Here is a 26,756-nt window from a genome sequence, read left to right on the forward strand (position 1 = left end):
CGGCGGCTCGCTTAATGCACTCCATTGTTCATGTCGCCTCGAGGCCAACGCCGTCGGCTAATGCCGATGACCACCGTATATAAGGCCAAGGACGTTGCACCGCACCTTGTTCTTGACCCACCATTGCCTGCGCCTCTGATCGACGCCCTCGGATACTCACCCTCCCAAAGTCTCCTCATCGCCACCCTGAAATGTCTACCACGCAGCGCATTGCAGGTGCGTGCCACTGCGATTTCATCATCACACCGTTGCTGAATAGCGCTCACAGAGACGATGAGGCTATGCCCTATGCTTCGCCTTTCTCTGAGCCTCATGCAAGATATTCTCCGCCACCTGGAAAGCTCTCGTGATATCCTCGCTGTCTGCTTGTGCTCCAGTCATCTGTACGAGTCGGGGAAGACTATTCTGTATGAGGCGCCTGCCCCCACGAACGCCAAGAACACGAGGAAGCTTCTGCAGACGCTCATTGACAAGCCAGAGCTCGCCCTTGGTGTCGATAGATTGATCATGTGAGTGAGGACTTGTATTTCGGAACACATGAGCTGACAATGATGTAGCAATCCGTTCAGCTCGACCGCGGGCTCGTTCCCTGATCTCTGCGCCGACGCTATTCGCCTGACGCGCAACTTGACTGAGCTCAATCTGACGGCGCTCCCGACGATTCCCTCTTTGCTCGGAACGCATGTTCTACCGCAGCTGGCCACTTGCTGTCTTGTCAACACCGCGTCCGCTGCACCTTTCCTCAAGGCCAACGCCGAGACGATCACTTCGCTCCTGCTCGTCGACATCGACGATGAACAAGGCCTTGACCAGAAGATCACCTTCCCCAAGCTCGACGTTGCAGACGTCTCTCTTGCTGTCGCGCCCTACGTTCTCCCCGGAAGCTTGGCCACCAGGGTCAGGCTGTCTGTCACCTCCAACCTCGAGAAACGCCCCGCGGAACTCACGCACTTCGCCTCGCTCGCCGGTCTCTCCATCACGGACCTCAAGGTCACCTCCGAGCGCCTCAAGAGCGACATCATCATCCCCATCGCGCGCTACGCATCCCGCGAGCTGCAGTGGCTGAACTTCGAGACCATCCGGCCGCACACGAAGGCCCAGCGCAAGCGCTTCTTCGACACGCTCGAGATCCACATCGCGCTCATGCGCAAGCTGGCCAACCTCGTCTTCACCCTGCGCGCGGGCGTGCCGCGGCGCCCGGACAACAATGACCTCGACGAGATGTCGGGCGTCTGCCAGCGGCTCTACAAGCGCTGCCCCACGCTCGAGCGCATGATCCCCGGTCGTGCGTGTCTGCCTTTTCTCAGGTTGTGGCCTTCTACTGACCAGCGCACGCCAGTCAACGTGATGTGGCAGCCCTATGACGGCGTGTGGTTTCCTCTTGTCCCCAAAGAAGAGTACGACGAGTGGCTTGATTTGATCGGCATGTGGACGGCGCGCAGGCTGATGAAGGACGACAAGAACTCCATTTGGGGCGCGATGATGCGGTCGTTGTGGGAGGATCCGGTAGGGGTGAGGGAGTTTGAGGAATCGCGTGGAGTGAAGGTCGCCAACCCGAAGAACGTCCCGCGAAAGTATGGGGGCGAGGCAGACGATCCCGAGGAGTAGGCACCGATGGATGAGTACTTGAATGAGCTGCAAGAGGTCCTCATTGAGAAGTAGTAGTCAGAACACAGGAGACTCGATAGTCGGATTCGCTATAGTATGCTACAGATTAAACGTTCTACATACACACATCCCGCTCAATCAGTCGACTGAGTGATAACACCTGGACCGTAACGAAACTCAACCTTGACCCCAGCGGCCACCAGCCGATGGAAGCGATTCAAACAGGACGGATCGTCGAGGACACCGCGCGCGGTCTTACAACTGAACGATACGCTTCGTATGTCCTCTATGTCAGGCATCTCCAGATCATCCTGCTGCTCGGGGTCGACCCTCGATTCCAGCACATCCAGCCACAGCCTGACGGCTCTGCCCGGCTCGTCCGTGTCCGTGATGATGGACAGGTCCTGCAGCTGAGGCAGGATCACCCGCTCCGCCTCGCCCGCGTGCACCGTCATGGCCGCCAGCAGCGGCGAGTCGTCCACCGGGTCCCCGTCCTGCAAAGTGAGCGTCGACAGCCGCGCGAACTGCGGCACATTGCGGAAGAGGGCGAGCAACTTCGTCGAGTGCCCGAAGCGGATGTCGAGCGTGAGCGTGCGGATGCGGCACGCGGAGCGCCGGAGCAGCTCCATCAGGCTGTCGACGCCCTCCTCGTCGTCACAGGTTATGTTGAGATCGATCATGGCCGGGAGGACGAGGTGGTCGATCAGGTCGCCCGGGTGGCCCTCCACGCGCTCGGCGACCACGCCAAGGCGAACCACCTCCACCTCGTCGTGCGTGACCTCCCAGTCCGTCGTGTCTACGGGATCGCGCTCGGGCGGCTCCCTGCCCAGGTGCATGCGCAGCATGTGCGGCATCGTCGGCACGACGCTGAGAATGTCCGCAGGGTCGACATAATTCGCCTCGAAGAGGCGGATCTGCGACCACGGGAGCGTGAAGCTGAGGTCGAGCGCAGGACCGTTGAGCGCCAGGGCCTCGAGGTTCGGTGCAATCTCGAAGATGCCGCGCATGGCGCCTGCGTCGCTGATGCGCGTCGGGATGAAGTGCAGGGAGCGCAGGAGGGGAAGCCGCCCGCGAATGGGGCCGAGATGGTGGAGGTAGATGGGGTTCATGAAGAAGAACGCGTCGCGCCAGCGATCGCAGCAGCCAATAACGCGCTCCATGATGAGCTGTTGGCAGTGGCTTTCGCTGAGGACAAGGAGGGAGATGGGGAGTAGCTTGGAGCGCTTGAGGTAGTCGGAGAGGAGCTCGATCGTTTCTTCGAGCGGCTGCTGGGATTCCTCGACGAGGTCGGTGGACACGCGTACGACTGTCCAGAGGTTGGGTGATTCGTGCACTATGGTGCGCCACCGCGAGCACACCTGCGACAGCACCCAGGGAGCCTTGGTCGTATCATCGAAGAAGAAGTTGTATAGTTGCTCTGCGTCGGCGGAAACACAAAGCTCGAATATCTGGATGCATAGTTCGATCGGCAGCCTGTGCGCAAGCGTTCAGGTATCGTCTATCTAGCAGCTGCGCGACACTCACCGCTGGAGCAGGTCATTGGACATAGGCCTTTCCATCTTCACTCCACGCTCCCCTACGCGTTTGCTCTCCTCCGTAGCGTGTCCGTCTGGGGCATCGTACAGATTGGTGCGCTCATGCACCAAGTCTTGCTGGACCGAAGAGAGGTCGTCCATCGTAGAAGTAAAGGATATCCTGACGGTCGGTCTGAAGGAGCGCTTGCGCTTCGCATCCCTTGGATTGAATGATCAACATCTTTCCTCGTTCAGGGTACTGACGCAAGGACTTTGGAGGCGAAAGCGTGACTTGGATTAGACGGTAAGCTCGGCGGTCTGCACAATGCCCTACACAGGTACATTCTCCGGGTCGAGGAGATGAATTTCCGTCACAAAAAATCGAGACGACGTTCAGGACAAGCCAGATGGACGAACGGTAGAGCTGTCAATTGCATGGTGAAGGAGGAGGGACGATGCGGCGGATCGCCCGGCCCGATGTGTCCTCGGCGCTGTTCGGCATACCCCGAGCCGCCTTATTATTCCTTGTTTCCCGCCACCACCTCTATCCTCCACTTGACCACTCTTGATACCAACCATGGCTTCTCGTGGTCAAAACACTGGCTCTAGAGGCTCCTGGCGAAATAGTCGCGGCAGGCGTCCAACCAACAAAGTCGGAGGAGGCTCATCAATATCCTCTTCCCAGTCCGCCCCTGCTCTCGCTTCGCGAAGAAATGACCCTATGCCCACTTCTGCGTCTAGTGGAAGGAGAAAAATGAATTTGATTGCTTCCGTGAGCCGAAGCAGTGGCCTTGAAAGAGGCGGAGATGAGTCAGTGTTTTTCTTCGATGTTTGCCGTGTGTTGACGGTCAGTAGCCTAAAAGACTATGCGATACAAGAGGAATATCGTGCCTTCATACAAGGGAAGGTATGTATTCCTTTAACTACTGTGCAGGTGTTGAGCCTGACGTGCCTTGCAAAGCTCGATGACGCTCCCGAAATATGGCAAATGCATGGAGTGCACAAACTATCTACGGAGGAAGCCGAACGGAGAGCCGAAACCCGCGACAACATCTTGATTCTACTGCGTAGGTGATACACTGTATGCTGGATTTGCCTATATCTGACTTCGACCCATCAGGAAAATTACGAGAAGGCATTTCCGCCTCCAAGCGTACCGACGCCTTTGCTATCGAAGGTAGGCCATTTGGCTTCGATGACCTCGCGCGATTCCGCTGACATCCGTAACGGAAAGTCTACGAAACCTCTCTCTTTCTCGCCGTCATCTCTAGCAACCACCGTCGAATATCACCCATCGTCTCCCAAATCACACCCGAGCTCTATCAAGGGATTGAAAGACCGCACCCCAACGCCACACTTGCGCTTACCATCGCCCTCCTCTATCACCTGGCGACATCCTTCCCCTCGCAGGCAGTGTACCAACAGCAGTTGGCTTCGTTCCAACAGGGCTCGCCGTCCCTCCTACCACCCGACTCTCCCGAATATACCTGGATCAAAGCTCTCGCCGCGTCTCTCCGCCAGATGAACGTCGCCCGCTTCAGCCGCTTGGCCAAGCCGTCCGCGATCCCAATATCAGCGCCCGACGAGCTCGCGCACGCGTTGGATGACTTGTCTCTCGGGGAGCGGACAACACCTGCCGCGCCACGGAGCCCGACTGCCACGGCACAGAGCCTGACGACCACACCACAGGGCCCGGCTGCCACGGCACGAAATCCCACGATTCCGCGCTCCAGCCGCGCGCTCGCTGAGAATGCGTTGCACGCCGCCCTGGGCATGCTTCGCGAGAGGGTGTGCGACCATGCCTGGAGCGTCCTGCGCGCGGCGTACAAAGAGCTGTCTTCGACGGCAGATGGTGCGCCGTGGCTCGCGCGCTCGCTGGCTTTGGGTGGGGGGCCCGACTCGAATGATGGAGAATCTGGCTCAGAGGAGCTGACGCGTTGGCTGGAGGAGCAGGAGCAGCTAGGGCGCGTGAAGAGGAAGGAGGGGCTGGAGGGGCGGTGGTTGGTGTGCAAGAGCTGATTTATACGACGTCTTGAGTTGCTACAATCGCCTTTTTTGGAAGAATTGCGCAGATGCGCGAGCTCGGTTGACTGCAAACCCTGCTTAGACTGTACATCTATTCGTGATCTACGCTCTACATCTATTGTCCGTGTTAGTCTGTCCAGGGATCTGAAAATTACTGCTCCTCGGGCCCCTTCTTCCTCGCAAAGACATGGACGTGCGCTAGCCCAGGTATGCTCTGCAAGCGCTAGAAAGACCATTAGTCTGCGGATCTCGAGCTGCATGACGCTCCTTCTACTCACCGGTGGATTGACAAACCACGCCGTCTCCCACTCGCGCTCATTCCACCGCTGGCGCACGAACTTGTCGATCTCGCTGCCCGCGCGACGCACCAGCTCGTCCTCCTCCGCCCGCTGTGCAGGATCCTCTGGCTTCTCCGACCTCACGAGCTTGTCCATGGTGACGCCCCACTCTGCTAGCGCGGGTAGAGCGGACGGGAGCGTGGATGGCGAAGGCGGTGGAGAGGTGTTTCCGGTGAAGCCCCAGAGTCCGTCCTTTTCTACACGGGGCGCGACCCGAGGGTCAACGAGGTCGGGGTGAAACATGGGGAGGCGGGACCAGATGAGGGTGTGCTCGATCTCTGGCGGGACTGAGAGCGTGGTCAGTATGGCAAGACGCGTGAAGCAGAGGGAGGCACACACCCGAGTACGGCCAGTCATTCTGCGTGATGCAGATCGCTTCGGGGGGCGCGTCTGCGGTGAAGTATGGTTTGGTGCCAGGAGGGATTGGAGGAAGCTCTCGAGGTTTGTCAAGGAGGGGGAAGTCGTGGGGCTCCGAGCGCGGCGGATGTTCGTCGAGCTGGGAGGAAATCATGGAGTAGCAGTCAGGTTGGCCCCATTCCATACGGTAGTTGAGGATGAAGTTGACTGAGGACAGTCAAGATGCGGGGAACGTGATGATAGCGGGAGGGCGTACTCATCGATCCATACTTCTGCTTGATCCCCGCGGACCAGGCATCATACCGCTTCTGCAAAGCCTTGTCACGTTTGAGCAGACCAAGATCACTGGCTAGGATGGTCAGAGAATGCATCGGACAGTCAGGGGATGAGCGTACCCTGCGTTGATGAATGTCTTCAGCTGCTTCCAAGTGAACTTTGCTGGATAGTAGTACGCCAGCTCCTCCTTCGTCGGCGGGCCGGTGCGTAGAGGGACTGGTGGTGCACCATTGGCCGTAGGCTCTTCAGACATTTCTAATTCTCAGGCTACAGGAATTGATGATTCCTGCACGGAAAGCGCTGTATGAGATGACAGTCGAGAACAAGATAGATTCCGCTGGATTCCACGGGAAACAATGGCCGGATCGCGGCCCGCTTTCCAAGTGACCGTTCTCTTATTTTAGTCCCATTGTTATTGTTCCCAAAATAGTCTTTATTCTCATCCTTGACCACAAAACATGTCTTCGAGAATTCTGTCCTGGCACGGCCGGCAGTTGAAGCTGAACACTCGCGCTGACGTCGAGCCCTTGCTCGCCGGCATCGATCCCACCACGATTGAGGAGATCCATCTTGGCGGCAACACCGTGGGCATCGAGGCAGCACAAGCGCTCGCGGACTTCCTGTCGAAAGCGACGTCGATCAAGGTGCGTGCGCAACCCCTCGCGTACGGTTGACCCTCTGACGCGCACCAAGGTCGCCGACTTTGCCGACATCTTCACCGGACGCCTCATCACCGAGATCCCCCCAGCGCTCTCCGCCATCTGCGATGCCCTCATCGACAAAACGTCCCTCGTCGAAATAAACCTCAGTGACAACGCGTTCGGCGGCCGCTCCGTCGACCCCATGGTCCCCTTCCTCACCCAGAACCGCAGCTTCCAGGTCCTCAAGCTCAACAACAACGGCCTCGGCCCCGCGGGCGGCGAGATCATCGCAAACGCCCTCCTCAAGTCCGCCGAGCTCTCCAAGGCGGAGGGCAAGCCCTCGAACCTCCGCGTCGTCATCTGCGGGCGCAACCGCCTCGAGAACGGCTCCGCGCCCGCCTGGGCCGCCGCGTTCGCCGCGCACGGCGGGCTCGAGGAGGTGCGCATGCCGCAGAACGGCATCCGCATGAGCGGCATCACCGCGCTCGCGAACGGGCTCGCGAAGAACGCGGGCCTCCTCCACGTCGATCTCCAGGACAACACCTTCACCGAGGAGGGCGACCTCAGCGGCGTCGCGGCGTGGGCGGCCGCCCTGAAAGCGTGGCCCGCGCTGCACACGCTCAACCTCTCGGACTGCGTGCTCTCGGGCGAGGGCGAGGTCCCCGCGGTCATTGAGGCGCTCGTCGGCGGCTCCAATCCCAAGCTGCACACGCTGCAGCTGCAGAACAACAACCTGGAGGCCGCCACCTTTGAGCAGCTCGCGGACGCGATCGCCGGCGAGCTCGCCACCCTCCGCCGGCTCGAGCTCCAGTGGAACGAGCAGGAGGACGACGACGAGTTCCTGGCGAAGATCGCAGAGAGCCTGAAGATCCGCGGCGGGAAGCTCTTCGCGACTGATGAAGATGAGGAAGAGGAGGACGAGGTCTCGAAGGAGGATGTGGAGGACGAGCCAGCAGCAGCGATCCCGCCTGCACCACCAGTTGTCGCTGCCGAGCAGGAGAAGCAGCAGAAGACGGTCAGCGACAAGGCGACGGACGACCTTGCCGACCTCCTGTCGAAGGTCAGCATCAAGTCGACGTAGTCATCGAGGTCGACGGGATCGAAGTTGGATGGGACGCATTTTGTACTTACTGTGCCAATGTATGGAAGCACTAGATTCTTGCATATCCGACCGCACACCGGAACACATGCTTTGTTGTTGTACAGATAATGGGATATGGTGAACATACAGGGTGGAGGTGCAGCCATCGTCAGTACAAGTCGTACCTGGGAGTAGCTGCTCCTCGAGAGCATCTTCAGACTGATCTTCGGAATTCTCAAGATAAGAACGTCTTAGAGTGCTCCAGTCAAGTCCATCATTAAGTACAACAGGTACAGTACAGATAGCTAAGTAGGTGTTGCGGTATTATGCGGCAGAGCAGCGCGCCGTTGGATATAACGACGCCCTGCGTATAGATATATAGAGCGTGAAGAGGGTCGTAAGTCGGGTACCACCGAGGGAGTGATTGACTGGTGAGTGGCAAACCCGGTCACCCAGTCGTGGTCAACAAGGATACCATGGCATCATGCGCACGAATCACGGCGTCGTGCGCGCGGATCACGGCGTCGTGCGCAAGAAGTCGAAGCCGCGGATGCCCAGGAAGTGGAAAGCGAGCTTCGTAGGGCTGACGAAGTAGGGGATGACAAGCCCGCCGCCGAGGCCGCGGCGGTGCCAGGAGTCGACTGAGCAACGAGGTCAGATAGTTGCGCGAGCTGCGTGAAAGGAGTGGAGACGTACCCATAGGCTGCGCGAGGACGAACATAACGAAGTAGACCCATAGACGGCCTGGCCAGCCGCCGACGCGCTTGCCGGTTACTACGCGCCAGGCGCGCTCGAGGAACAGGATGGGGGCCTGGAAAGAGTTCAATAGGGAGAGGGGGAGAATGTGGGTTCACGAACCTGCATCGCGAAGAATATGATCGGTGCATTATCCCAGCCACGTCCCATAGCTGACATAGAGACCTCGTGGAAGAGGCCAGACGCGAAGAACGTGCCGACGACCGCTAGCGTGTTGCCCAACACCTTCGCGCCCTTCTCCCCGCCGAGTACCCTCCCGATCTCACGACCGAGGACTAAGCCAGGGATCCCGCCGTAGGTTACGAAGGTATTGCGCAGCATCTGATGCCACGACGTCGACCAGAGTTGGTGCATGGACTCGGCGAGATGCGGGCCGTCAAGTACGGGTGGCCAGTAGATGGGGTCGCTGTGCAGGAGGCCGACTGCAATGAGCGTGATGAGGTAGTACACCATCTCGAAGCCTATGACGATCGCAGTGCCGGTCATCGCGTGGATGGCGAGCGCAACGAGCAGACGCTGCACGGTAGGGAGCTCCGGATAGATCATGCTCCCGCCAAACGGCGAGCCGACGCCCGGGAAGAGCTTGATGCAGGTTTCCAGGAAATCGACGATGAGGAACTTGATGATGAACAGCCGGAGCGTCGCGCGCAAGAAAGGCCCACGTTCAAGCGGGCGCGTCTCGGGCGGGATGTGCACGCCGTGGCCGAACTTGTACTTGAGGCCGCGCATGGTGATGAGTAGCTCGACAGCGTCGTGGAGCCAGGCGGGCGCCCACGAGGGGCCGCTGGGGACGCTGGGAGGCGGGAGCTCCTCCGAGTCGTCGCCCCCCGGGCCGGCGTCCGCGGCGGCGTTGTGCTTCTCGGCCTCGTCGGGGCCGTGGACGTCTCCGTTCTGATGGGGGACCTTGCCGTTCACTTTCCCGTTCACTTTGGGAGGTGGTGCTTTGACGCCTGGTGCGATTTCGTCGCGCTTCAAGATGCCCTCCGGGGTCAGGGCGTATTGTAGGGCCTTCGCGATCGCGACGGCTACGTGTAATGCTTGGGAAGGATCAGCACGCTGGGAATGAATGACTATCGGGATACGTACAGACCGCCCAGTTGTACACATTCAGAATGGGAGTAACGCAGTAGTAGCGGTACGCTGCGAACCTGGTCAGTAGACTGTCGATCGCGCCTAGTGATCCACGCACCTGAAGATACGAGACCCATGATCGTGAGGGGTAGCAAGAGCAGTCGGATGAGATAGGTGTCTGGTCGTCGCGCCAGGTATGCCATGAATAGGATGGGTAGTGCTGTTATCAGGGCGAACCCCGCCGCCTCGGGGGACATGGGTATCCGATCCTTCTGCTCGGGAACGAGCGTCCGGTACGCCTGCACGAACCCTTCATAGAGTCTGGAAGAACATGGGTGAGTTTCCGACATAGAAATCTCCACGACCACTCACTCTTCTCGTATTCCGTCGAGTGCCATGATGATGTTGGGGAGAAAGGAGATGAAGGAGGATCGCGGGCGGCGCCTTTTAGCGCGACTGCCGCGCGTGTCCGGCGGCTACGTTCTTTGGCGCGTCAGCAACATTTCTTACATCATCGCCTGAGAACTCGGGCTTCGGGATGTCGGAACCGGTTCCCGAAACGGGGATGTGCATGCTTGCCTTTTCTTGCATCAACGCGCCTCCTGCCCTTCGTGGTGCACGTCAGCCTACGAGCTCTTGACCCCTCTATACACGCACGAATTGGAGAATCGACAACGAGGACGCAAGGATCTGCGCTGCATCTTGGTCATGCCCAGGGCTGACTACGTTGCCGAGTCCATATTTGCGGACGTCAGCCGGACATTGGGTACGTTCAGCCGGTGTGCAGCTCCTACCAGCATGAGTCGGGTGGCGCGCACGACCCGAAAATTCCTCTCGTAATCGCGTAAGCGGGGACGGGCCTTCTCAAAGCAATTCCTCGAGTCTCACCCAATCACGATGGTGCTATGACGAGAGGGGCTTCATCTCCTCAGACGCGCTTTCCGGGAAGCCTTGAGAGGGTCAGTTGAGTGGAGGCTCCGGTGAGCCATGGTGGCGAAAAGCAAGAGCGGAAACCATCGGCACCCGCTCGCTTGACCAACTGACACTTCAGTCGCATGTGTTTCCAGTCCATTCCAGCCGCTCATTCGGCGCGTCTGGGTTTCTTCCAGCGCTCTTCAGGTGATTCCTACAGGAGGAGGACAGTGGCATGTTCGTCATAGCTTGATATACTCGTCGCACATATCACGACTGCGAAGTCGCAGGCCCCTTCAGCACGAGCCCAAAACGGTCCACGACAAGTTTGACAATTTCCATCCACTCTGTCATCGCGCCCATTCCTGGAGGTTCACCTAGTCAGCCTCGCTCTGCCTCGTGCGCAGAGCACCGCACATGTCCAGCAGACCGTCTCTGAGCTGTCGTATAGACAACACCAGCTAACCAGTAGGCACTCACCCACATCCCCGCACGCCAACTTCTTTCCAATGGGCCCGACTACCTCGTAGCCGACTACCTCGCGCACGATACGGAGGTGCTCCGCCGTCAGGGGGTGCTCGTACATCAGCGTGTTCATAGCGGGGAATATGTAGGTTGGCGTGCTGGGCGCGAGGGCGCGGAGGAGAGAGGTCTAGAAGGTCGAGTGAGCGGAGGGTGGTGAGGGAAGACGAGAAAAAAGACGTCAATGGAAGATGCCGTGACGAGTACGAAGCCCTGAAGAGTACGAAGCTCTGAAGAGTACGAAGAGCAAAGCGATGGGGCAGCAAGCTCGAAGGGAGATGCCGGAAGGGGACACGAATTTGTGAATGTAGAGCGCTTACGACGAGGTTATCGCAGGCGCCGTGCGCTATCTTCGACAGCGTATTCGCCGAGCAAGGCGCGACGAGGACTACATCCGCCCACCGACGTAGCTCGATGTGCAATATAGGGTCGCCGATGGAGTAGTCATCCTATTGTCGGGACCAACATAGTCAGTTCGCGACCCATAAAATCAGTCTTCCTGTTCGTGGAGCAAAGAATTCGCTGTCGCACCGTCCACTCGTCTTCGTCTGTCCATACGCGGCTTCCTGTTCTTTCTATCTCTTCTGGGGAATAGAAGGCGAGGGAGGGCTTTGTGGCCACGACTTCGACTTTCACGCAGTCGTACTGGAGCATGGCATTGCAAAGGAAGAGCATGCAAGTCAATCATGATTTTATTGAAGATGACGATCTGAATGCTGCTCACCTGCAAGAGCTGTTTCACGATCAAGAGCGCCTTCACAGAGGCGACGCTGCCTGTGGTGATGAGTAATACGTGCGTGAAGCCTTCTGTGCGTTCGTTTTGTGCAATGAAAGGGCGCTTGGAAGGGTGTTGCTTAGACATCGATCCGGCTCAGTAAGGAAAAGGCAGAGTGGAATGCAGAATGTGTGGGGTCGGTCCCGATGGACGTAGGAGGCAACTCAGCCAAGTGACAATATGAACATGAGCGTGACAGCCAGTTTCCCACGAGCAACGTGACTTGTCGCACAAGCGTCACGGTTGAAACGGATTCAGCGCCGTGCCTATGCATACAGTTTCGTGCTCGTCCATGTATCCCCTTCTATGTTGCTATCTGTTCAATCCAATCCGTACTCAGAATCCTCGCCTCAGCCGCCCTCCGAAGAACGTTGAGAGGTCGCATCTTGATCCCGCGCGATTCCTCAAACTCCCTGACGCGCGTCGGGTCCTCCCGCTTGGCCTCTTGGAGCATCGCGTTGAGCATGGAAGGGTTCCTCGCCATACGCTTGAACGTCCAGAGCCCAATCAGATCGACGTATCTGTCGTAGTCGACCGCAGGGGTGAGGGGAACCCACAACCCGTCGTAGGGCTTCCACTGCAGGTTGACTGAGGGTGGGAATTAGTAAAGACGCGACTTTACTGTATAATTTCATACGCACAGCCAGGGCTTACGAGCTTGAGCGACGGGCAGCGCTTGCTGAGCCGCTCGCAGATGGCCGCCATCTCGTCCAAGTCCTTCGGCTCCGGGAAGCGCGCCTGGCCCGGCGGCACGGGCACCATGATCGTGCGCACCTTGCGCATGAGGGCGATCTGAATCTCGAGCGTATCGAAGAAGCGCTTGCGCTGGGCAGCCGTGTGCGGCCGGGTCGTCTCGAAGATCAGCTGTTGCAGCTCGCGAAATGTATAGCGCGCGAGGGGCGGGATGACGTCGCTCGTGAGGCGCTCGGAGGTGATGGTGAGGCTGGTGATGGGGACGCCGGCGAGGAAGGCGAAGTTCTTGAGCTCCGCGGGGCGCTTGTCGGGGTCGGAGGTAACGGAGAGGTCGACCGTGGTGGCTTGGGTCCCGGGGAGCACAAAGGGCGCGGAGGACAGCGGGAGATCAGCACGCTTGAGGCGGGGGAGCTCGATCTTGCGGTCAATGCCACGAGGGCCTTTGTCGTTGTCAGCGAGTAAGAGCACCTCGATTGTGGAGGCGTTAGCTTCGAGGAAGGGAAGAGCAGATTTCCGATCGGAGATGCAGCATTGCGTCAGGTTCGGTAGGACATGAGCGCCAAGGAGAGCAGGAACGTCGGGTAGCGACGTCACGTTGAGCTTCGTTATGTTGTGCATCAGACGGATCGCCTTCGCGCATAACTCGAGGAACAAAGGCGAGGGCTTCATGCCGGACGCTTTACTGAAGAAGCGTCAGCCCACGCTAGATGGTTGTGGCCCAATTACTCACAGGAGTATGTCGTCAACCCAAAGTGCCAGCTTGGGCTTGTCAATGAGCGTCTTCAGAAGCTTCTCCGTGTTCTTGAAAGTCGTCGCCACAGGAGCCTCGTACAGAACACGTTCTCCCGCACCAAGGAGTGTTCTAGAGCACAGACAGACAGACGAAATATCACGAGACTTGTCGAGACGACGCAGAACATTTTGCACGAGGTCAGATGAAAGCTTCAGGAAGGGGGACGAGGGTTTGAGAGCTAAGTACCGAAAACATTCAGAAGAGGTGCGATACAGGATGAATTGACTGCACGTACCTTTGACGCGCTGAGGGGGAGACATTATTAAAAAGTTAGTGAAGATCGAGTCTGGCGTTCGTCAGTGGTACAAGCGAGATGCTGGTGGTCAAAGAGAAGATGCGTCGCAGTAGTCGAACACGCGGCAATCATATGCTATGATTGCCGGCATCTGCCGTGCTCGGACCCACAACAGCCAGATAAGGCCAATAACAATCGACCCGGTCCCACACAGTTGCCTCTCATCATGAAATGTTCATTGCAAGAACATGTCTCTGAGCTGTGAGTCTTCCGTACTGCTCTCATTCCCAAGCGCTGAGCGCTGACAACGGGGTACCCGAGCAGTAGAATTTACGGCGAATTGGCGGACTCCGAGCTTTTGGCGAGTGAGGCGCGACTGAGGGTAGGAGTTCCTCATGCATGTGGTCGATGCAGCACACCGTTCAGCTGCGCGGAGATTTCGACGGCGATACCCAAGCTTTCCATTTGGTGTTCTGATAGGCTGTAATACAAACCGAAATTCGCACATCACTCCTCTGCAGCACATCATGCGCGCGCCTTCTTCAACTCCGCCAGCTGCTCCTCCGTCAAGTTGATCGAGTTCGTGATCGGCAAGTACTCGTCGAGGTTCTTCTGCAGGTGCTCGATGCGGCCCTTGAAGATGCCTTCCCGCGGCGCCCGAGGTCAGCGTCCGCCAATCACAACAAAGCAAGCGAAGAAAAAAAAAGATAGGAAAAGGCCCACTCACTCGCACAATCCTTCCCCAAAGGTAGCCGTATAAACTCGTCCTTCCGCGCCGCGCCCGCCTCTCCCGTCCCCGTCACGAACTCGTACATCCTCTGCACGGCCTTCGTTATGTCGCTCACGCACCCCGTGCCGATGCCCCACTCGAGCGTCGCCTCGAGCCCGGGGATATGTGGGTACACCTCGTTCGCCTGCTTGTTCTGCACCGCCGCGGCCTTCGTCCACCAGTCCGTGAGGATGAGTCCGGGCTGAATAATGAGCACCTTGACGCCGAAGGGCGCAAGCTCCTGCCCGAGACCCTCCATGAAGAACTCGAGGGAGACCTTGGTGGAGCAGTAGGAGGAGAAGCCCGGCCAGGAAAGCAGGCCGCCCTGCGAGGAGATGGACGCAATGGCGCCGGACTTTTGCTCCCGGAAGGTAGGGACGAGGGCGCGGGTGAGGGAGAGCGGGCCGAAGACGTTCGTCTGGAAGTTCTCCTTCAGGGCGGCGTCGCTGGGGTGGGTCAGACACCGTTTCACGACGATGAAGGGCAAATGCGCGCACCTGACGTGTTCAATGGTGCCAGGGAGGCCTACGCCTGCGTTGTTGATGAGCTGAGCGTGCAAGTCAGGCGTGATGCACGGCAGGACACTGAACAGGGTCACATACGATGTCTATCCGGCCATAGATCTTCAGTGCATCCGCCGCGACCTGCCTGATCTCCTCGTCTGACGCGTTCAAGTCCAGGCGGATGGGCTTCGCCGCAGATATGCTAGCTGGTATCTTCTTCAAGTCGCGCGCAGTCGCGATGACCTGGCGAACGCGTCAAGGTGTAGGCAAAGTGCGTCCATGGGGAGGAAAACGCGCTGATCAGCGAGAGCACTCGATACAAGACGCGATCGACGCACCCTATCTCCCTGGTCAAGTGCATACTTCGCGAGCGCAAGCCCAATACCAGAGTTGGCGCCTGTGATCAGCCAGACGCGAGGGGAGGAGGTGGTAGTCATGGTGAGGGGGGATTGAGTGCGGGGAAGAGAGTGGTGGGGCAAGGAAGATGGTGGGGAGGTCAAGCGCGCGCGACAGATCTCAAAAAGAAGCGTCGAGCCCGTGGTTGGCACGCCTCGCCCGCCGATGCATCATGGCCCCCAGCGTGGCGGGCGGGCCTCTGATGGATTGGGCTCCATGTGGCTCAGGGTGCCGATAATTATGGCCGGGCCGTGACAGAGAAGGAAGGGTTTGAGTCTTGTCATCGATCAGTAGCGCTCGTCACCCTGGCCCGATGAGGTCGTCGTAGATGCAACCTGTGAGAGGGGGAGCGTCGAACGGACACCTGGAAGAAAGCTACCGCGGAGGCCAGACGAGACGAAGTGCTCAACTGGGAGGGGAAGGTCATAGGATTGAATTGAGAAGAGCGGGATACCCGTGCGTTCGCACCCGCACGAAGACCCTGCAAGCGCCGCGCGCGCCCTTCACACGCTAGCGGCGCTGGCCCGACGATCATTGGACGACCAAGCCCAATCCCGCCCAGCGCCATCCCCGAAGAGCAATTGTCTCCGGTCGTGCTGAGATCTAAGTTTGAGTTGGTGTGAGCAGCGGCGACGAGGGCGGCTTTGAAGCCGTCTCTTGTGGGAACCCTCGAAAGACTCTTCGTGATGCAGCATCGAGATGTCGGCGACGAGGCGATCATATGGCCGCATGCGACTATCGACGAGAGCGCTGGCGGGCGTATGTGATGCAGGGGGCGGGGGTCGTTGCGCGACCAAACATCTTCGGGACCCACTCGTACGTACGACGCCAGAGCACGTACCGGGAAGACTGCGTAAACAGGGATGGTCTCGGATGGGGCCGATGCTCTGCGTTAGTTCGAGCAGGGTAAGCTGACAGCTTGCCCGCCAATGAGAGGAGAGAGAGCCAGAGTCCCATCAGTCGTACGGATGGCGTGACTCATCTGGGTCCAGCTCCTCGCCGACTGCGGCCAAGACACCCCAGAATTTGCTGGTCTTCGTTTTGTGGCGAGGTGGTCCTGCTGTGTCTGCTCGGCGGCCGAGGTCCTCCCGACTGTGGGTCCCAGAAGACCCTAAAGTGATAGACTAATTGTGATGCTCTTGATTGTCGAGGGCGAGACTCGCCAGAGTCAGACCAGGTTTCTCGGACGGTGTGCGCAAGTTGAAGTCGAACTTCCGCCCTGTCCCGAGAGACGGTTTGATTGCCGATCCACGCGAGTGACACGCGACGTGGGACAGGTTCCGAGAATGGAATTCATGAACGCCGCCTCAGGAAAACGTGGGTCTGTTCTCGCAGTCAATTGAGCCCCACCCACTGCCTGACTGCGATCTCACCGAAATGTGGGGAAGCTCTGCGCTCATCTTGGAGTATACAATCGGCGTACGTATCGCGAGAACCCTTGACGACGGTCCAAGTTCGAATGCGCACCAAATGCGCACGGTGTAGCAGGCCCCGGTCTCGAATAGAGAAAGATCCTGGACTCCGACCGTCGGTGACCTTGTGCTCACTGAATTTTCAGCGGCGGCGACGCTCCAGGCTCGATTAGGCCAGTGGACCCCGAAGAGCACACGATGCTGGAGTCGTGTGAATTGCAACTCTAACAGACTTTAGCATCGATGGACTCTCACCTGAGCCTACCTTTGAAGGGGGACTGCAGCCGGGCGGGCTACGCTTGCAGATACGCAGTCGCACGGCGTACTTCCCCCTCCCCTGCCATTCATGCCGGATCCAATGTCATCTGCGCAGGATGCCGTGAACGCGCTGTTGCCATGCACGGAAGTTGACTTTTCGGTGCACTTCGCGCCATCATAGATCTGCGGCGGACCGGTGGGCCTTCTCGAGTTTTATCCGTCTCCGACGCAGGGTCGTGGGAGCGGTTCATGTCTCTTTTATACCCCCACACGACATCTGGTGCACATCCGTCCTCCCTCTGTTTCTATAGCCAGCTCGACGCTATCGAAGGAATTCCGCAAACATGGGCCAGTGGGATCTTACTCTGGGCGCGTATCTGGTGGGAGTGGTCCTCTCCGCGTTGTGAGTGCCTTGCGCCCTGGCTGTAATTTCCGTACTGACAGGATGTCGATCACAGCCTTCTTGGAGGTGCGTTCCTCATAGTTTACTTCCGCCCTGTCTTCATCTCACTTTGCCCTTGTGCCTCTCTGCGACCTTCACAGTGGCGTGTACACAAGTGAGTAGCCGGTCGTTCGTTCGTCACATCACAGTCCCTTGACCTCGTCCCCCAGGCCGCTACATACTACCAGATATACACCAAGGACCCATGGTACATCAAGTTTGTGGTCGGGTTCTCCTTGTTGACGACGATTGGTGCGTGATCATTCTCTTCGTCTCATTGCTACGTCTAACGTACCGGCAGGTCACCAAATATCGGTCACGGATAAGAGTAGGCAATTCTTCAGTCGCGATCGGCTTACTGTCTTACACAATACCTTCAGTGTATGTCAACACGGTCACGTATTATCCGGACCCTACGTGCGTGCTCTCGCTTCGTCGCCTGTCTCCGATGCTGATTTCGACCAAAAGGATCTTGGCGGACATCGGCTGGTACGTTTGTCGTTCGCCTCGTGAATTCAACTCACGCGGGAGTTGCGAATCGTAGGGGACTCATGGTGCGTGTGCTAGCTTTACGGTGACGCTAGCGACTAACGAAGTATTCCAGGCTCAAACGTACTTCAACGTGCGCTTTTCCTCGTTCGTGCGGGGATATGACAATTAACCTCCCCTTTAGGCGTTCACCGCCATTGCTGTCCAAGGCTTCTACTTCTATCGCATTTACATCTGTTCGTGTTCCCTCGAGATTTTTTCGTCTCGCCATTGACCTCGATTCCCTAGTGCTCAACAAGAATATCTGGTACCCTGCGATCCTGGTACGTGCTCGCTCCTCCGGTCTCTCTCCTGCCTCTCACCTGTATTCTCAGAGCGCACTCAGTTTCGCTCAGTTTGGTGCGTCTTGCTTCCAGTTTTGCCTATGAATTCTAGGCTGACTTTTTCTCCTCTAGTTTGCGCCATCGGTATGTGACTTACGGGTCCCCTCCGTAGCCAACTAACGTAGATTTCCTCTTGCTAGTCTACGCCATCCGATGGTGAGCAGAGTGCTTCATCTGTTATACCCTTCCGGCGCTTACAAAATACTGCAGCTCGACGATCTCGACGGACCAGATTGCGACGAAGTTGAACGTGAGCCACCCCGTGAACTATGAAATCCCCTCTAACGACTGCGCAGAACCTCGTAACGGCGGTGAACTCGATTGGCGCCGGCCTGGACATCATCATCGCCATCACCATGGTCGTCGTCCTCCTCCGTAGCCGCACCGGGTTCAAGCAGTACGTCGGTCCCCATCTCGCCGTAGTCGCTAGCTCACTGACGCAACCTTCACCTTCCTCTCTTCCCATCCACAGAACCGACACGATGATCACGATGTTGGTGGCCTACATTGTCAACTCCGGTGTCCTCACGAGGTAATTGATACGCGGTTTTACAGTATGGTTGTGTTCTCATGCATTGTGCTTAGTGCGTGCGCCCTGGGCACCCTGCTGGCGGTACGTTTTCGAAGATGATTTGCAGGGAGACCTCCCCCTTATCGTCCCTCTAGCTCCGCGTCGGTAATGGTGGTCAGACTTGGGTCGCTTATGTACGTCCGGCTGCCCACGCTTTTCACGCTCGTTTACTGACCGACTCCGTAGCCGTTCTACTTCTGCCTTGGGCGCAGTACGTCACGCCGTCGGATCAGCATCGTAAAAACGCTCACATATTCCGAACAGTCTACTGTATCTCGCTGCTGGCCTCGCTGAACACGCGTCGCCGCCTGCGCACCTCCAGCAGCGGCAGCCGGGACGAAGACTACGCCCTCTCCTACCGCGGCGGCCCCTCAAGCACCGGCAATACCTCCGGGAACCGCGCGCCCAATCAGGTATGCTGATTGTCCCCTCCCTTGCGCACTGTTCGATACTGACCTCAATCGAACAGCAAGGAAGCGTCCTCGTGTCCATCGAGCGGACCGCTATGACCGATAACAAGGACGGCGAGGTACGTTTATTGTAGTCCGAGCGTGTGAGAACGATATCGCTCATCCGATTAGCAGTCCCTCGACGATCGCAAGGGCGGCTTCCACGTGTAGTACTCCCGAAAATCGCCAGCCACCCGGGCTTGTCAATGTTTATATCTGTCCATGGGTCCTGGGTCCGCGGTGGCTGGTTCTTCATTGTCCACGGTGGTTGGTCCGCGTGGGTTCGTTGGCTCCTTTGGATCTGCTGGTCCTCTTGGAGTCAACGCTTCGCACGAATCTGCCACCTTACGAGGGTCAGCCGTCACATCGGCCGTTGTTCATGCACGTTTTGGGTATCTCGTCTCGTTCTGTCTCGATGCATTTGGGTAGTGCACCCTTTGTAAGATTGAAAAGCCAAATAGATCTGGATCTGCCGCTCCTTTGCTACTCTCGTCGGCGTCCTCGCTAGTCTCATCATATGCACAAGTGCTCTGAAGTATCACATCTCCTTTTGTAATTAGCCTTTCTCGCGGTACTTTCTTTTGGTAGACTCTACCCGCGACTCTTGCTTACTGCTGTGAATGAACTGGGATCGTATATCTGTTCACCGTGGCTGGTTTGAGTTGTGCTTGTGATCTCGGACTACGAGTCATTCTCTGACCTATGGCTTTCTAGCGCTCAGGCATCCAGCACAGGTCCACCCGGCACAGGCATCTTCCACCCCTCCTCGCCCTTCCACTCCTTCAGTGGGATACAGTCATGTTCAATCATCCACCCCTTAGGCATGCGCCCACCCGCCACCGTCGCGTTTTCGACCGCGTCGCGCAGGGCCTTTTGGTCCTCGGCGGACAGGACGACCTCGGCGCCGCGGGCGTTCTCCTCGGTGCGCGCGATGCCGCGGCTGCCGGGGATAGGGATCACTGGGGGTGGGGGTGAGTTTGAGAGGGACGCGCGGACGAGACGAAGGAGAATGCTCAAGAGTGACGGGGGCGGAAGACGAAAGGTAAATGCAATGCTTACTATCCGGATGCTCAGCTAGAATCCACGCCAGCGCGACCTGCGCGGGCGTCGCGTTGAGTTTGCGCGCGACGGCATGGAACTTGTCAACGAGCTCGAGGTTCTTGGGGAAGTTCTCGGGCTGGAAGCGAGGGTAGAATCGACGGACGTCGTCCTGAGGGAAGTCGTCGATGGACTTGTATCTGCAGTGAAGAGGTCAGCGGGGATGTAGCGCCAGGAATGGTCAAGGGCCAGGTCGAACTCGCCACTGACCTCCCGGATATCATCCCGCGACCGAGGGGCGAGTAGGCGACAACGCTGACCCCAAGGCCGCGCGCGTAGTCGATGAAGCCGTTTTTCTCGAGCTCGGTCTCTGTCAGGACAGCGTTAGCGCTTCAATGCCCCTTTCCACTTACCCTCCCACTCACCAAACGGACTGAACTCCATCTGCACGGCGACCAACTTCTCCCCCACGCCCTTCACCGCCTTCGCCCTCCCCAACACCTCCCGACTGCAATTGCTCAGCCCCAGCCACCTAATTTTCCCCTCCTCGACGTAGGGCCGGAACGTCTCCATCACCACCTCGATCGGCACCTGCGGGTCGACGCGATGCTGGTAGAACAAGTCGATGTAGTCCGTCTGGAGGCGGGCGAGGGCGGCCTCGATACCACGGCGAAGGGTTGACGGCCGGGAGTCGGCGTACGCGAGGCTGCCGGCCCATTTGGTGGCGAGGAAGACGGACTGGCGGCGGGAGGTCAAGGAGAGCCATTTGCCGATGGTGGCTTCGCCTGGGAGAGGTAACAGTCATTAGAGAAGAAAAAGGAAGAAGAAAAGCTCATACTTGAGCCGTAGATCTCGGCTGTGTCCTATAGTGGGCGTTAGGGAGAAATGGATGCACCGATTGGGAGATGGGCCGTACCCAGAAAGTGAGGCCGCGGTCGGCGCAGTAGGTGAGAGTCTCAAGGGATTCCTTCTCATCTGAGGCGCCGTAGAACGCGCCGATGCCTGAGTCGAAGAAAGCGTTCAAGGCATGGTCATCGAGTGGGTGGCGTCGACGTACCCATAGCACCGTAGCCTATAGCGCTGACCAGAGGTCCGTTGGCGCCGAGGCGACGCTGGGGGAATTCTGTGTTGACAGACATGACGGATGAAAAGAGAGTGCTATGTGTGTCTGAGACTGATCCATGGCCTGCCTTATATACGACCCCCGGCGCTTGCGAGCTCCTGCAGTAATTTTTTACAGGTTCAGCCATTTGTGTATCCCAGCGGCTGCATATTCCAGCTGCCGAAGTGACGCGCCATGTAGTTACGCAGCTCGAACGAGGTCAGCAGTGAAAGAAGGACGATGTGATGTCCGATTCGGAGATCATCATCGAGAGATTCGACCAGAGTCACATATGGCCTGAAAGACACAGTCTATTCCATAGCTATAAGCTTGGACGAGGCAAGCGAGTACTCAGTTTATGACGAGGCATCCCGTGTTTTGGGCGAGATGGTGGTGGTCGAACTCAACATGTGAACTTGTGGGCGCCAGCGTGGTAAACACACGTGATGACATTTTCCAAGTCCGATCTCAGGCTTTCACACCGTTCCCCTTGTCCTCTTTGACGTGTTCAACGGTGTCCTCGCGTCTTTTGACCCTCACAAACGCCTAGGATGGCGGACACGGCCCTTTCAGAGCCCTCGTCTGCAATGGATACGTCTCCGGATTCGATTGTGACCCCTTCGGTGGACCCTTCATCCTTACGCGCGGCTGCCCTGATGACTCTCAAGTCGAAACGGAGAAAGCCAGCAGAGGTCGCTGCGCCACCGCCAAGTCTACCTCAAAGACCACAGGCGACATTTGATGTGCTCGACTACGGCAGTACCGAAGCTGCTCAGCCGGAGCCACAAACCCGACCTTCCGCGTCGACTTCCGATCCAGGTTCGCGCGAAGAAGGCGAGATCAGCGACGAAGAGCCAGCCCCATCTGCTCCACCCGCCGCCCCGCCCCAACCGCCACGACCAGCGCTTCCTCCCAAACCTGCCCCTCAGGAGAGCCCGGTGGCTTTGAGCAACAAGCCGCAGGAAGCAACTTCGCCGTCTCTGTTGGATCGGATAGCCCCACCTCCCCGCAAGCAATCGAAAAGCTTTTCGAGTCAAGTCTCTCCCGTACAACAGCGACGTCCGAGCGCGGCCAGCCAACCCGTACATCCTCCTCATCCGCCTCCCCCTCCAGCACCGGAAATTCTCATAGACGCGGAGCACGTTCGCCCTGGCCTGACCAGTGCGTATAACATACATACGCTATCAGTTCAACCTTGACATGTCTTCGCAGTGACACAAGAACAATACGATACAGCGAAGGACATCATCCTCGACCTCCTTGGTTGGGGCGTCCACCCCGATCACCTTTACGCCATGGGCCTGAGCCGTGAGATCATCTACTACGTCTTCAGCGAGCTCAATCTGCGGTTTCCCGCCAACTTGGACACCACGGGCCTGATCCCCTACACGCCGAACATGCAGCGCCCGGAGCCTACGCCCCAGCGCGCCGGGATGCACCATAGCCTGCCACCGAAGCCCCCGCCGCTCGTCATACCGGGTCAACCACTCCAACAGTCGTCTTCCAGGCAGCAGGTGACGAATGAACCCCCATCCGCCGCCCTGCTCGACATGGAGCAGCAGCGCCGCCAGGAACTGTTGGCGAGGAAGCGCAAGGCGGCGGCGTCCAAGCCTCCACGCTCGCAGCGCAGGAACTCGGATGTCGAGATGCGCCCTCCGGCGCCTATCGACGAGGTCGAGGACTTCCTGCAGAGCATCGCGCCCGGGCCGTCCGCGCAGCTGCCACCCAAGCCTACTTTCGCGGCCTATCCTCCCGTTTCGGCACCATCCTCGTCCTTCTTCGACGACGACATGGATGTGGATGAGATTCCGGGGCTGTCTTCTTCGCGGCCGGATCCTCCGCCAGCACCGCGACCTGTGCCTCCACCTGCTGCGCGACCTGCTCCTGCGACGGTCACCAAGCCACAGCCAGTGCCACTTCCCACTAAACCCGCGCCGATGTCGGTGACTGTACGACCGGCTCAGGCTTCAGCGCCAGCATCTCCACCATCGACGAGCCAGACCCCAACTGCGGCCGGTCTGGCACCGACTCGTTCTCAGATCCTCGCAGCCGCACAGCCACAGGCCGGTGATCTGCAGAGGAATGAGTCTCTGCGAGCTGAGGCCGCGCCTGCGACGAAGGTTTACACGAACCAGGCGCAGGCGCCGACGCCGAGCAACGGGAACGGCGCTGTACCCCAATCTCAACAGCAGAACACACCCGCACCCGCCCGCAACGGCAACAACATCGGCCCCCGCGGCAAAAAGCGCCCCGGCGCCATCGACTACATCGAGGCCGAGGACCACCGCGCGCCCCCGCCCCGCCCCTTCGCGCGCGCGAACAGCTTCGCGGGCGGCGTCGGCACGGCGAAGCGCTTCATCATCGACATCAGCGACGCGGAGGACGATCATGAGCACTTTGAGTCGCCGAGTCCGGAGGGTGCGGCGATCGCGCTACCGTTGACGATGACGGGGGGCCCGATCACGGGGATGCCGATGGTGCAGCCGCCGAAGACGGGCGCGCCGCAGTCTGCGAGGGGCGCGCCGCTGCCGACGAGGGGGCAGGGGACGCCGACGAATGGGATGGGGGCGGGGTCGCCCGTGGTGGCCTCGTCCTCGTCGTCGAATATGATGGCGTCGTCCTCGTCCGCGTCGTTGCAGGAGCAGATCAGACGTATGAAGGAGGCGATCGCGGCGAAGGAGATGAAGGTGAGCGGGATGAGTGCAGGTGGGTGATCTGCGTGCTTATGCGGGGTGCAGATGCAGGCAGCGCGCGCGGCGCAGGGCTCGGGGACGCCGAGTGGAGGTACGCCGGCTCCGGCGTCAGCGACGACCCCTCCGTCGGCGTCGACGGTGGCGTCTCCTGTACTCACTCCGGCCACTGCTGCCCCTTTACCTGTGAAGCCGACGACTGCCGTACCTACGCCTTCCTCCGCAACGCCGACGGGAGATGCTCCCGCACCTGCAGTGCCGGAGCCATTGTCCGCGTCGCTGCCGCCAACCGTGCCGTCCACTCCCGCGCCGACGAAGCCTCAAGCGGACAAGAGTCCACTGAAGGCCACTGCGCCTGCTTTCCAGCCGGCCAAGCCAAGTGCGTTCTCTGTCGCTGTCAGTCGTTCATCCTGACGCTCGGGCATCGAAGTATCTATATCGTCACCAATTGCTCAGCCCGCGAATTGCGACAGCGATATGCCATCAACGTCTACTAGCGCCTCCGGTCCTTCCATCTCCTTGTCCTCTGTCGATCCGTCAAGCTGACTTTCATCCGACTTTCATATGTTTTATCCCTCTCGCCCTACACGTCTACCTTCAACACTTGCTCAACACTCTCGCCAGACTCGAAAAGCGCTCCTGACGTCCAGATGAAGGAGAATGCGCAAGGCAAGTCCATCCATCCTTCGCTCGAGATTGCTCGCCAACCGTCGCCTCGTGCTTCCTTTCGTTCGATCATCGCCCTCCCCCCAACTTGACTTCTTGTTCTCATCGATAGAGACTGAAACAACACCGGCAAGAATCCCCGTCCTTTCTTTCGCAGACAACGATCCCTAATCTGCGCCCTTTGACTCATCTCACCCCATCTTCCATCGTCCACACTCACATCTCACTATGATCTTCCTTTCTTGTATCCTTGGGCTTTTACAGGTGCCGTCGAGTCCGGAGGAATCTGAGGCTGAAGAGGACGCAGTCGACGTCGCGGCGGCTTCGTCGACCGAGGTACGTCATCTGTTGCTTAGTGTAGATGTTTGTGAGCGCGCGCTGTGCATTGACCTCATACTCACGACACCTTTTCTGAATCCTTGCAGAACACTCCTAGACCTCCAGCACGGGCAACACCTGACTTCACGACTGTTCAGCGCCATGATCAACCACATTTTGAGCTAGAAGATGCCGCCTCCACCGCGGCGACTTCTCTATCTACTCTTCCTCCCCTTTTCTCTTCTTATACCTCGCCCTTTGCCCAGTATCCCTTTCTATCCGCACCCATTTTGGGGGGTCAGATGGGGACATTGGTTTCCTATACTGATACCAGTGAGAACGACCAGAGGCCACCTTCGCCATCGTCCTCTACAGCATCCTCAACGCATTCATCGCCTGCAACCAAGACCACGGCCCTCCCCACGGATAACGAAGACCTCCCGCGAACGACCGGATGCGCTCTTGCTTCGGATTCCCAGGAGCACCCTTACCCTGGCAGCGACTACCCGTACCCGGACCTGCGTCGGCTGAAGCTCGCTACGGCGGCGCGCACCATCGACCCTGCGAAGACGGTCTGCAAGTTCGAAGTTCCCGGTGGCGGCCTCTGCCGTGACCCGCGCTGTACGGACGCGCATATCGCTAGCGTCGAGCCAAGCGGTGAGTCTGGGCGCTCCCTGTATTCGCGAATCTGATCATGTCCCTCGTTGTCATTCACCTGCCTCCTTCCTTGTCCTTCGACCATATATTCCGACTGAACGAATGACTTCCGGTGCGTTCTGGGTCCACTCAGACCGCGATACGGCGGCGTATGTCTGCGCTGTGGTCCCGGCCGCGTTCCGTGCTAGTGTAGGGCTGACGCAGGACCGGTTCTGCGCTCGTTTGCGAGAGATGCGTGGGCTGGACGGTGTGGGGTATGACGAGCGAGTACGGCGTGCCCTTGAGGGGTTCGGCTATCCGCCCAGGTAAGACGTCATGCCGTATACATAACGGGCGAAGGGCAGACGGCGACGGACACTCGCAAGTCGCTGCGGATTGAGTCACCAAGGATCCTGTCGGTGTTCGACGAGGCGATGAAGACCCGGGGATGAAGAGCGCTACGCGCCACCTTTTCATCTCGTACGAGGTGCCGGAAAAGAGCTTCGTGCCACGATTTCGCGATTCGTTGTCGCGACGACGTCTAGGCACTCTGTGGAGGACGGTCAAGAGCGCGATGCGCCAGGCCATGGTGCCCGTGGTCCTCCGTGCGGACGACGATAGGGCGTTACCGATAGAGTTGGATACCCAGTGACTCGTGGACTTCTTAGTAGTGTTCGTCCTCAGCTTCTTGCCTCGTTCCTTCATCGTGTATAACCCGTTGTCATCTGTCGAAGTACGTGTCTCCAATATTGAATTACTATGCTGCAGGGTCTATAGGATCGGTGCTTGTGCGATAGGAACGGCCGAAGGGTACCAGGCGGACTAGGAATAACGACAAACTATACTGTCAACTCATCTCAACTCACTCACATCTTGAGGAGGATGTCGGCACGACGACCTGGTAGAAAATATGCACGCAAGAAAATCGGGGCTCGCAAGCTTATCAACCGATCGCCCACGTTCAAGCAGAACCTATTGCCCTGACTTCGCTTCTTGCGTGCAGCCGTCTTAACCTTAGCAAAGTCCTCCCCGTGATA

General features: G+C 58.5%; 13 protein-coding genes across 13 annotated transcripts; 6 read left to right on the plus strand and 7 right to left on the minus strand.

Moving 5' to 3' along the window:
* Positions 1 to 173: 173 nt before the first annotated feature.
* SCHCODRAFT_02676587 (uncharacterized protein) lies at positions 174 to 2,822 on the plus strand (the record flags this gene model as incomplete). Its single annotated transcript, XM_050346712.1, has 5 exons — positions 174 to 216; positions 269 to 509; positions 558 to 1,285; positions 1,340 to 1,604; positions 1,802 to 2,822. The coding sequence occupies exons 1-5, from the start codon at positions 192 to 194 to the stop codon at positions 2,820 to 2,822; spliced, it is 2,280 nt and encodes a 759-aa protein (XP_050201881.1). The 5' UTR covers positions 174 to 191.
* Positions 2,823 to 3,708: 886 nt separating this feature from the next.
* Positions 3,709 to 5,141, plus strand: SCHCODRAFT_02746014 (uncharacterized protein; the record flags this gene model as incomplete). The annotated part of the gene is made up of 5 exons (XM_050347196.1): positions 3,709 to 3,932; positions 3,978 to 4,029; positions 4,084 to 4,189; positions 4,243 to 4,299; positions 4,357 to 5,141. The coding sequence occupies exons 1-5, from the start codon at positions 3,844 to 3,846 to the stop codon at positions 5,139 to 5,141; spliced, it is 1,089 nt and encodes a 362-aa protein (XP_050201882.1). The 5' UTR covers positions 3,709 to 3,843.
* On the minus strand, positions 5,014 to 6,427 carry SCHCODRAFT_02616863 (uncharacterized protein). Its single transcript, XM_003034639.2, has 5 exons — positions 6,238 to 6,427; positions 6,099 to 6,187; positions 5,825 to 6,049; positions 5,426 to 5,772; positions 5,014 to 5,370 (listed from the first exon to the last, which is right to left on the minus strand). The coding sequence occupies exons 1-5, from the start codon at positions 6,369 to 6,371 to the stop codon at positions 5,299 to 5,301; spliced, it is 867 nt and encodes a 288-aa protein (XP_003034685.1). The 5' UTR covers positions 6,372 to 6,427; the 3' UTR covers positions 5,014 to 5,298.
* Positions 6,428 to 6,558: 131 nt separating this feature from the next.
* SCHCODRAFT_02616866 (RNI-like protein) lies at positions 6,559 to 8,110 on the plus strand. Its single transcript, XM_003034044.2, has 2 exons — positions 6,559 to 6,762; positions 6,812 to 8,110. The coding sequence occupies exons 1-2, from the start codon at positions 6,577 to 6,579 to the stop codon at positions 7,838 to 7,840; spliced, it is 1,215 nt and encodes a 404-aa protein (XP_003034090.1). The 5' UTR covers positions 6,559 to 6,576; the 3' UTR covers positions 7,841 to 8,110.
* Positions 8,111 to 8,267: 157 nt separating this feature from the next.
* SCHCODRAFT_02616871 (uncharacterized protein) lies at positions 8,268 to 10,138 on the minus strand. Its single transcript, XM_003034640.2, has 6 exons — positions 10,040 to 10,138; positions 9,786 to 9,988; positions 9,683 to 9,736; positions 8,699 to 9,633; positions 8,537 to 8,651; positions 8,268 to 8,481 (listed from the first exon to the last, which is right to left on the minus strand). The coding sequence occupies exons 1-6, from the start codon at positions 10,063 to 10,065 to the stop codon at positions 8,357 to 8,359; spliced, it is 1,458 nt and encodes a 485-aa protein (XP_003034686.1). The 5' UTR covers positions 10,066 to 10,138; the 3' UTR covers positions 8,268 to 8,356.
* Positions 10,139 to 10,707: 569 nt separating this feature from the next.
* SCHCODRAFT_02616873 (flavoprotein) lies at positions 10,708 to 12,018 on the minus strand. The gene is made up of 5 exons (XM_003034641.2): positions 11,826 to 12,018; positions 11,633 to 11,746; positions 11,422 to 11,550; positions 11,060 to 11,231; positions 10,708 to 10,944 (listed from the first exon to the last, which is right to left on the minus strand). The coding sequence occupies exons 1-5, from the start codon at positions 11,961 to 11,963 to the stop codon at positions 10,850 to 10,852; spliced, it is 648 nt and encodes a 215-aa protein (XP_003034687.1). The 5' UTR covers positions 11,964 to 12,018; the 3' UTR covers positions 10,708 to 10,849.
* Positions 12,019 to 12,114: 96 nt separating this feature from the next.
* Positions 12,115 to 13,676, minus strand: SCHCODRAFT_02570748 (uncharacterized protein). The gene is made up of 4 exons (XM_050343834.1): positions 13,598 to 13,676; positions 13,300 to 13,540; positions 12,518 to 13,251; positions 12,115 to 12,464 (listed from the first exon to the last, which is right to left on the minus strand). Exons 1-4 carry the CDS (start codon positions 13,620 to 13,622, stop codon positions 12,181 to 12,183), a joined length of 1,284 nt encoding a protein of 427 aa, XP_050201883.1. The 5' UTR covers positions 13,623 to 13,676; the 3' UTR covers positions 12,115 to 12,180.
* A 379-nt stretch (positions 13,677 to 14,055) lies between these two features.
* On the minus strand, positions 14,056 to 15,599 carry SCHCODRAFT_02616880 (NAD(P)-binding protein). Its single transcript, XM_003034642.2, has 5 exons — positions 15,208 to 15,599; positions 14,969 to 15,112; positions 14,864 to 14,913; positions 14,325 to 14,812; positions 14,056 to 14,241 (listed from the first exon to the last, which is right to left on the minus strand). Exons 1-5 carry the CDS (start codon positions 15,304 to 15,306, stop codon positions 14,123 to 14,125), a joined length of 900 nt encoding a protein of 299 aa, XP_003034688.1. The 5' UTR covers positions 15,307 to 15,599; the 3' UTR covers positions 14,056 to 14,122.
* Positions 15,600 to 16,855: 1,256 nt separating this feature from the next.
* SCHCODRAFT_02616882 (uncharacterized protein) lies at positions 16,856 to 19,790 on the plus strand. The gene is made up of 23 exons (XM_050344775.1): positions 16,856 to 17,338; positions 17,394 to 17,404; positions 17,479 to 17,492; positions 17,548 to 17,629; positions 17,679 to 17,705; positions 17,758 to 17,794; positions 17,846 to 17,866; positions 17,922 to 17,931; positions 17,982 to 17,999; positions 18,051 to 18,102; positions 18,155 to 18,189; positions 18,241 to 18,265; positions 18,322 to 18,333; positions 18,390 to 18,405; positions 18,460 to 18,499; positions 18,546 to 18,646; positions 18,722 to 18,781; positions 18,835 to 18,862; positions 18,916 to 18,954; positions 19,007 to 19,031; positions 19,085 to 19,233; positions 19,290 to 19,349; positions 19,405 to 19,790. Exons 1-23 carry the CDS (start codon positions 17,280 to 17,282, stop codon positions 19,438 to 19,440), a joined length of 957 nt encoding a protein of 318 aa, XP_050201884.1. The 5' UTR covers positions 16,856 to 17,279; the 3' UTR covers positions 19,441 to 19,790.
* Positions 19,791 to 19,962: 172 nt separating this feature from the next.
* Positions 19,963 to 21,446, minus strand: SCHCODRAFT_02570757 (Aldo/keto reductase; the record flags this gene model as incomplete). Its single annotated transcript, XM_003034643.2, has 7 exons — positions 19,963 to 20,228; positions 20,329 to 20,507; positions 20,578 to 20,677; positions 20,733 to 21,092; positions 21,146 to 21,170; positions 21,224 to 21,309; positions 21,365 to 21,446. The coding sequence occupies 7 exons, from the start codon at positions 21,444 to 21,446 to the stop codon at positions 19,987 to 19,989; spliced, it is 1,074 nt and encodes a 357-aa protein (XP_003034689.1). The 3' UTR covers positions 19,963 to 19,986.
* Positions 21,447 to 21,954: 508 nt separating this feature from the next.
* On the plus strand, positions 21,955 to 24,221 carry SCHCODRAFT_02616887 (uncharacterized protein). The gene is made up of 2 exons (XM_050344776.1): positions 21,955 to 22,570; positions 22,622 to 24,221. Exons 1-2 carry the CDS (start codon positions 21,997 to 21,999, stop codon positions 24,121 to 24,123), a joined length of 2,076 nt encoding a protein of 691 aa, XP_050201885.1. The 5' UTR covers positions 21,955 to 21,996; the 3' UTR covers positions 24,124 to 24,221.
* Positions 24,222 to 25,081: 860 nt separating this feature from the next.
* On the plus strand, positions 25,082 to 25,822 carry SCHCODRAFT_02207988 (uncharacterized protein). The gene has a single exon (XM_050342065.1). The coding sequence runs from the start codon at positions 25,386 to 25,388 to the stop codon at positions 25,773 to 25,775; it is 390 nt and encodes a 129-aa protein (XP_050201886.1). The 5' UTR covers positions 25,082 to 25,385; the 3' UTR covers positions 25,776 to 25,822.
* SCHCODRAFT_02616890 (uncharacterized protein) lies at positions 25,665 to 26,510 on the minus strand. The gene has a single exon (XM_050344777.1). The coding sequence runs from the start codon at positions 26,422 to 26,424 to the stop codon at positions 25,870 to 25,872; it is 555 nt and encodes a 184-aa protein (XP_050201887.1). The 5' UTR covers positions 26,425 to 26,510; the 3' UTR covers positions 25,665 to 25,869.
* Positions 26,511 to 26,756: the final 246 nt, after the last annotated feature.

This window comes from Schizophyllum commune (genome assembly GCF_000143185.2).
Source record: "Schizophyllum commune H4-8 unplaced genomic scaffold SCHCOscaffold_3, whole genome shotgun sequence".
NCBI classification, from domain to species: Eukaryota; Fungi; Basidiomycota; class Agaricomycetes; order Agaricales; family Schizophyllaceae; genus Schizophyllum; species Schizophyllum commune.

What these genes read in the sequence shown, in the direction of transcription:
- SCHCODRAFT_02616873 (XM_003034641.2), bottom strand. Translation starts at nt 11,963, where the DNA reads ATGTCTAAGCAACACCCTTCCAAGCGCCCTTTCATTGCACAAAACGAA. An exon ending in CAGACGAAGACGAGTGGACG is followed by an intron (nt 11,551 to 11,632) that starts GTGCGACAGCGA and finishes TCCCGACAATAG; the next exon opens with GATGACTACTCCATCGGCGA. An exon ending in GCGCCTGCGATAACCTCGTC is followed by an intron (nt 11,232 to 11,421) that starts GTAAGCGCTCTA and finishes TCGACCTTCTAG; the next exon opens with ACCTCTCTCCTCCGCGCCCT.
- SCHCODRAFT_02570748 (XM_050343834.1), bottom strand. Translation starts at nt 13,622, where the DNA reads ATGTCTCCCCCTCAGCGCGTCAAAG. An exon ending in TCCCCCTCAGCGCGTCAAAG is followed by an intron (nt 13,541 to 13,597) that starts GTACGTGCAGTC and finishes TTCGGTACTTAG; the next exon opens with CTCTCAAACCCTCGTCCCCC. An exon ending in TGGGTTGACGACATACTCCT is followed by an intron (nt 13,252 to 13,299) that starts GTGAGTAATTGG and finishes ACGCTTCTTCAG; the next exon opens with TAAAGCGTCCGGCATGAAGC.
- SCHCODRAFT_02207988 (XM_050342065.1), top strand. Translation starts at nt 25,386, where the DNA reads ATGGGGACATTGGTTTCCTATACTGATACCAGTGAGAACGACCAGAGG.
- SCHCODRAFT_02616866 (XM_003034044.2), top strand. Translation starts at nt 6,577, where the DNA reads ATGTCTTCGAGAATTCTGTCCTGGCACGGCCGGCAGTTGAAGCTGAAC. An exon ending in CGAAAGCGACGTCGATCAAG is followed by an intron (nt 6,763 to 6,811) that starts GTGCGTGCGCAA and finishes ACGCGCACCAAG; the next exon opens with GTCGCCGACTTTGCCGACAT.
- SCHCODRAFT_02616882 (XM_050344775.1), top strand. Translation starts at nt 17,280, where the DNA reads ATGGGCCAGTGGGATCTTACTCTGGGCGCGTATCTGGTGGGAGTGGTC. An exon ending in AATATCGGTCACGGATAAGA is followed by an intron (nt 17,706 to 17,757) that starts GTAGGCAATTCT and finishes CAATACCTTCAG; the next exon opens with TGTATGTCAACACGGTCACG. An exon ending in CCGATAACAAGGACGGCGAG is followed by an intron (nt 19,350 to 19,404) that starts GTACGTTTATTG and finishes TCCGATTAGCAG; the next exon opens with TCCCTCGACGATCGCAAGGG.
- SCHCODRAFT_02616890 (XM_050344777.1), bottom strand. Translation starts at nt 26,424, where the DNA reads ATGAAGGAACGAGGCAAGAAGCTGAGGACGAACACTACTAAGAAGTCC.
- SCHCODRAFT_02616871 (XM_003034640.2), bottom strand. Translation starts at nt 10,065, where the DNA reads ATGGCACTCGACGGAATACGAGAAGA. An exon ending in CATGGGTCTCGTATCTTCAG is followed by an intron (nt 9,737 to 9,785) that starts GTGCGTGGATCA and finishes CCAGGTTCGCAG; the next exon opens with CGTACCGCTACTACTGCGTT. An exon ending in TGTGTACAACTGGGCGGTCT is followed by an intron (nt 9,634 to 9,682) that starts GTACGTATCCCG and finishes ATCCTTCCCAAG; the next exon opens with CATTACACGTAGCCGTCGCG.
- SCHCODRAFT_02616863 (XM_003034639.2), bottom strand. Translation starts at nt 6,371, where the DNA reads ATGTCTGAAGAGCCTACGGCCAATGGTGCACCACCAGTCCCTCTACGC. An exon ending in AAGACATTCATCAACGCAGG is followed by an intron (nt 6,188 to 6,237) that starts GTACGCTCATCC and finishes CATCCTAGCCAG; the next exon opens with TGATCTTGGTCTGCTCAAAC. An exon ending in GAATGACTGGCCGTACTCGG is followed by an intron (nt 5,773 to 5,824) that starts GTGTGTGCCTCC and finishes CCACGCTCTCAG; the next exon opens with TCCCGCCAGAGATCGAGCAC.
- SCHCODRAFT_02616880 (XM_003034642.2), bottom strand. Translation starts at nt 15,306, where the DNA reads ATGACTACCACCTCCTCCCCTCGCGTCTGGCTGATCACAGGCGCCAAC. An exon ending in GGCACCATTGAACACGTCAG is followed by an intron (nt 14,813 to 14,863) that starts GTGCGCGCATTT and finishes GACCCACCCCAG; the next exon opens with CGACGCCGCCCTGAAGGAGA. An exon ending in TTTGGGGAAGGATTGTGCGA is followed by an intron (nt 14,242 to 14,324) that starts GTGAGTGGGCCT and finishes CGCCGCGGGAAG; the next exon opens with GCATCTTCAAGGGCCGCATC.
- SCHCODRAFT_02616887 (XM_050344776.1), top strand. Translation starts at nt 21,997, where the DNA reads ATGGATACGTCTCCGGATTCGATTGTGACCCCTTCGGTGGACCCTTCA. An exon ending in CGTTCGCCCTGGCCTGACCA is followed by an intron (nt 22,571 to 22,621) that starts GTGCGTATAACA and finishes ATGTCTTCGCAG; the next exon opens with TGACACAAGAACAATACGAT.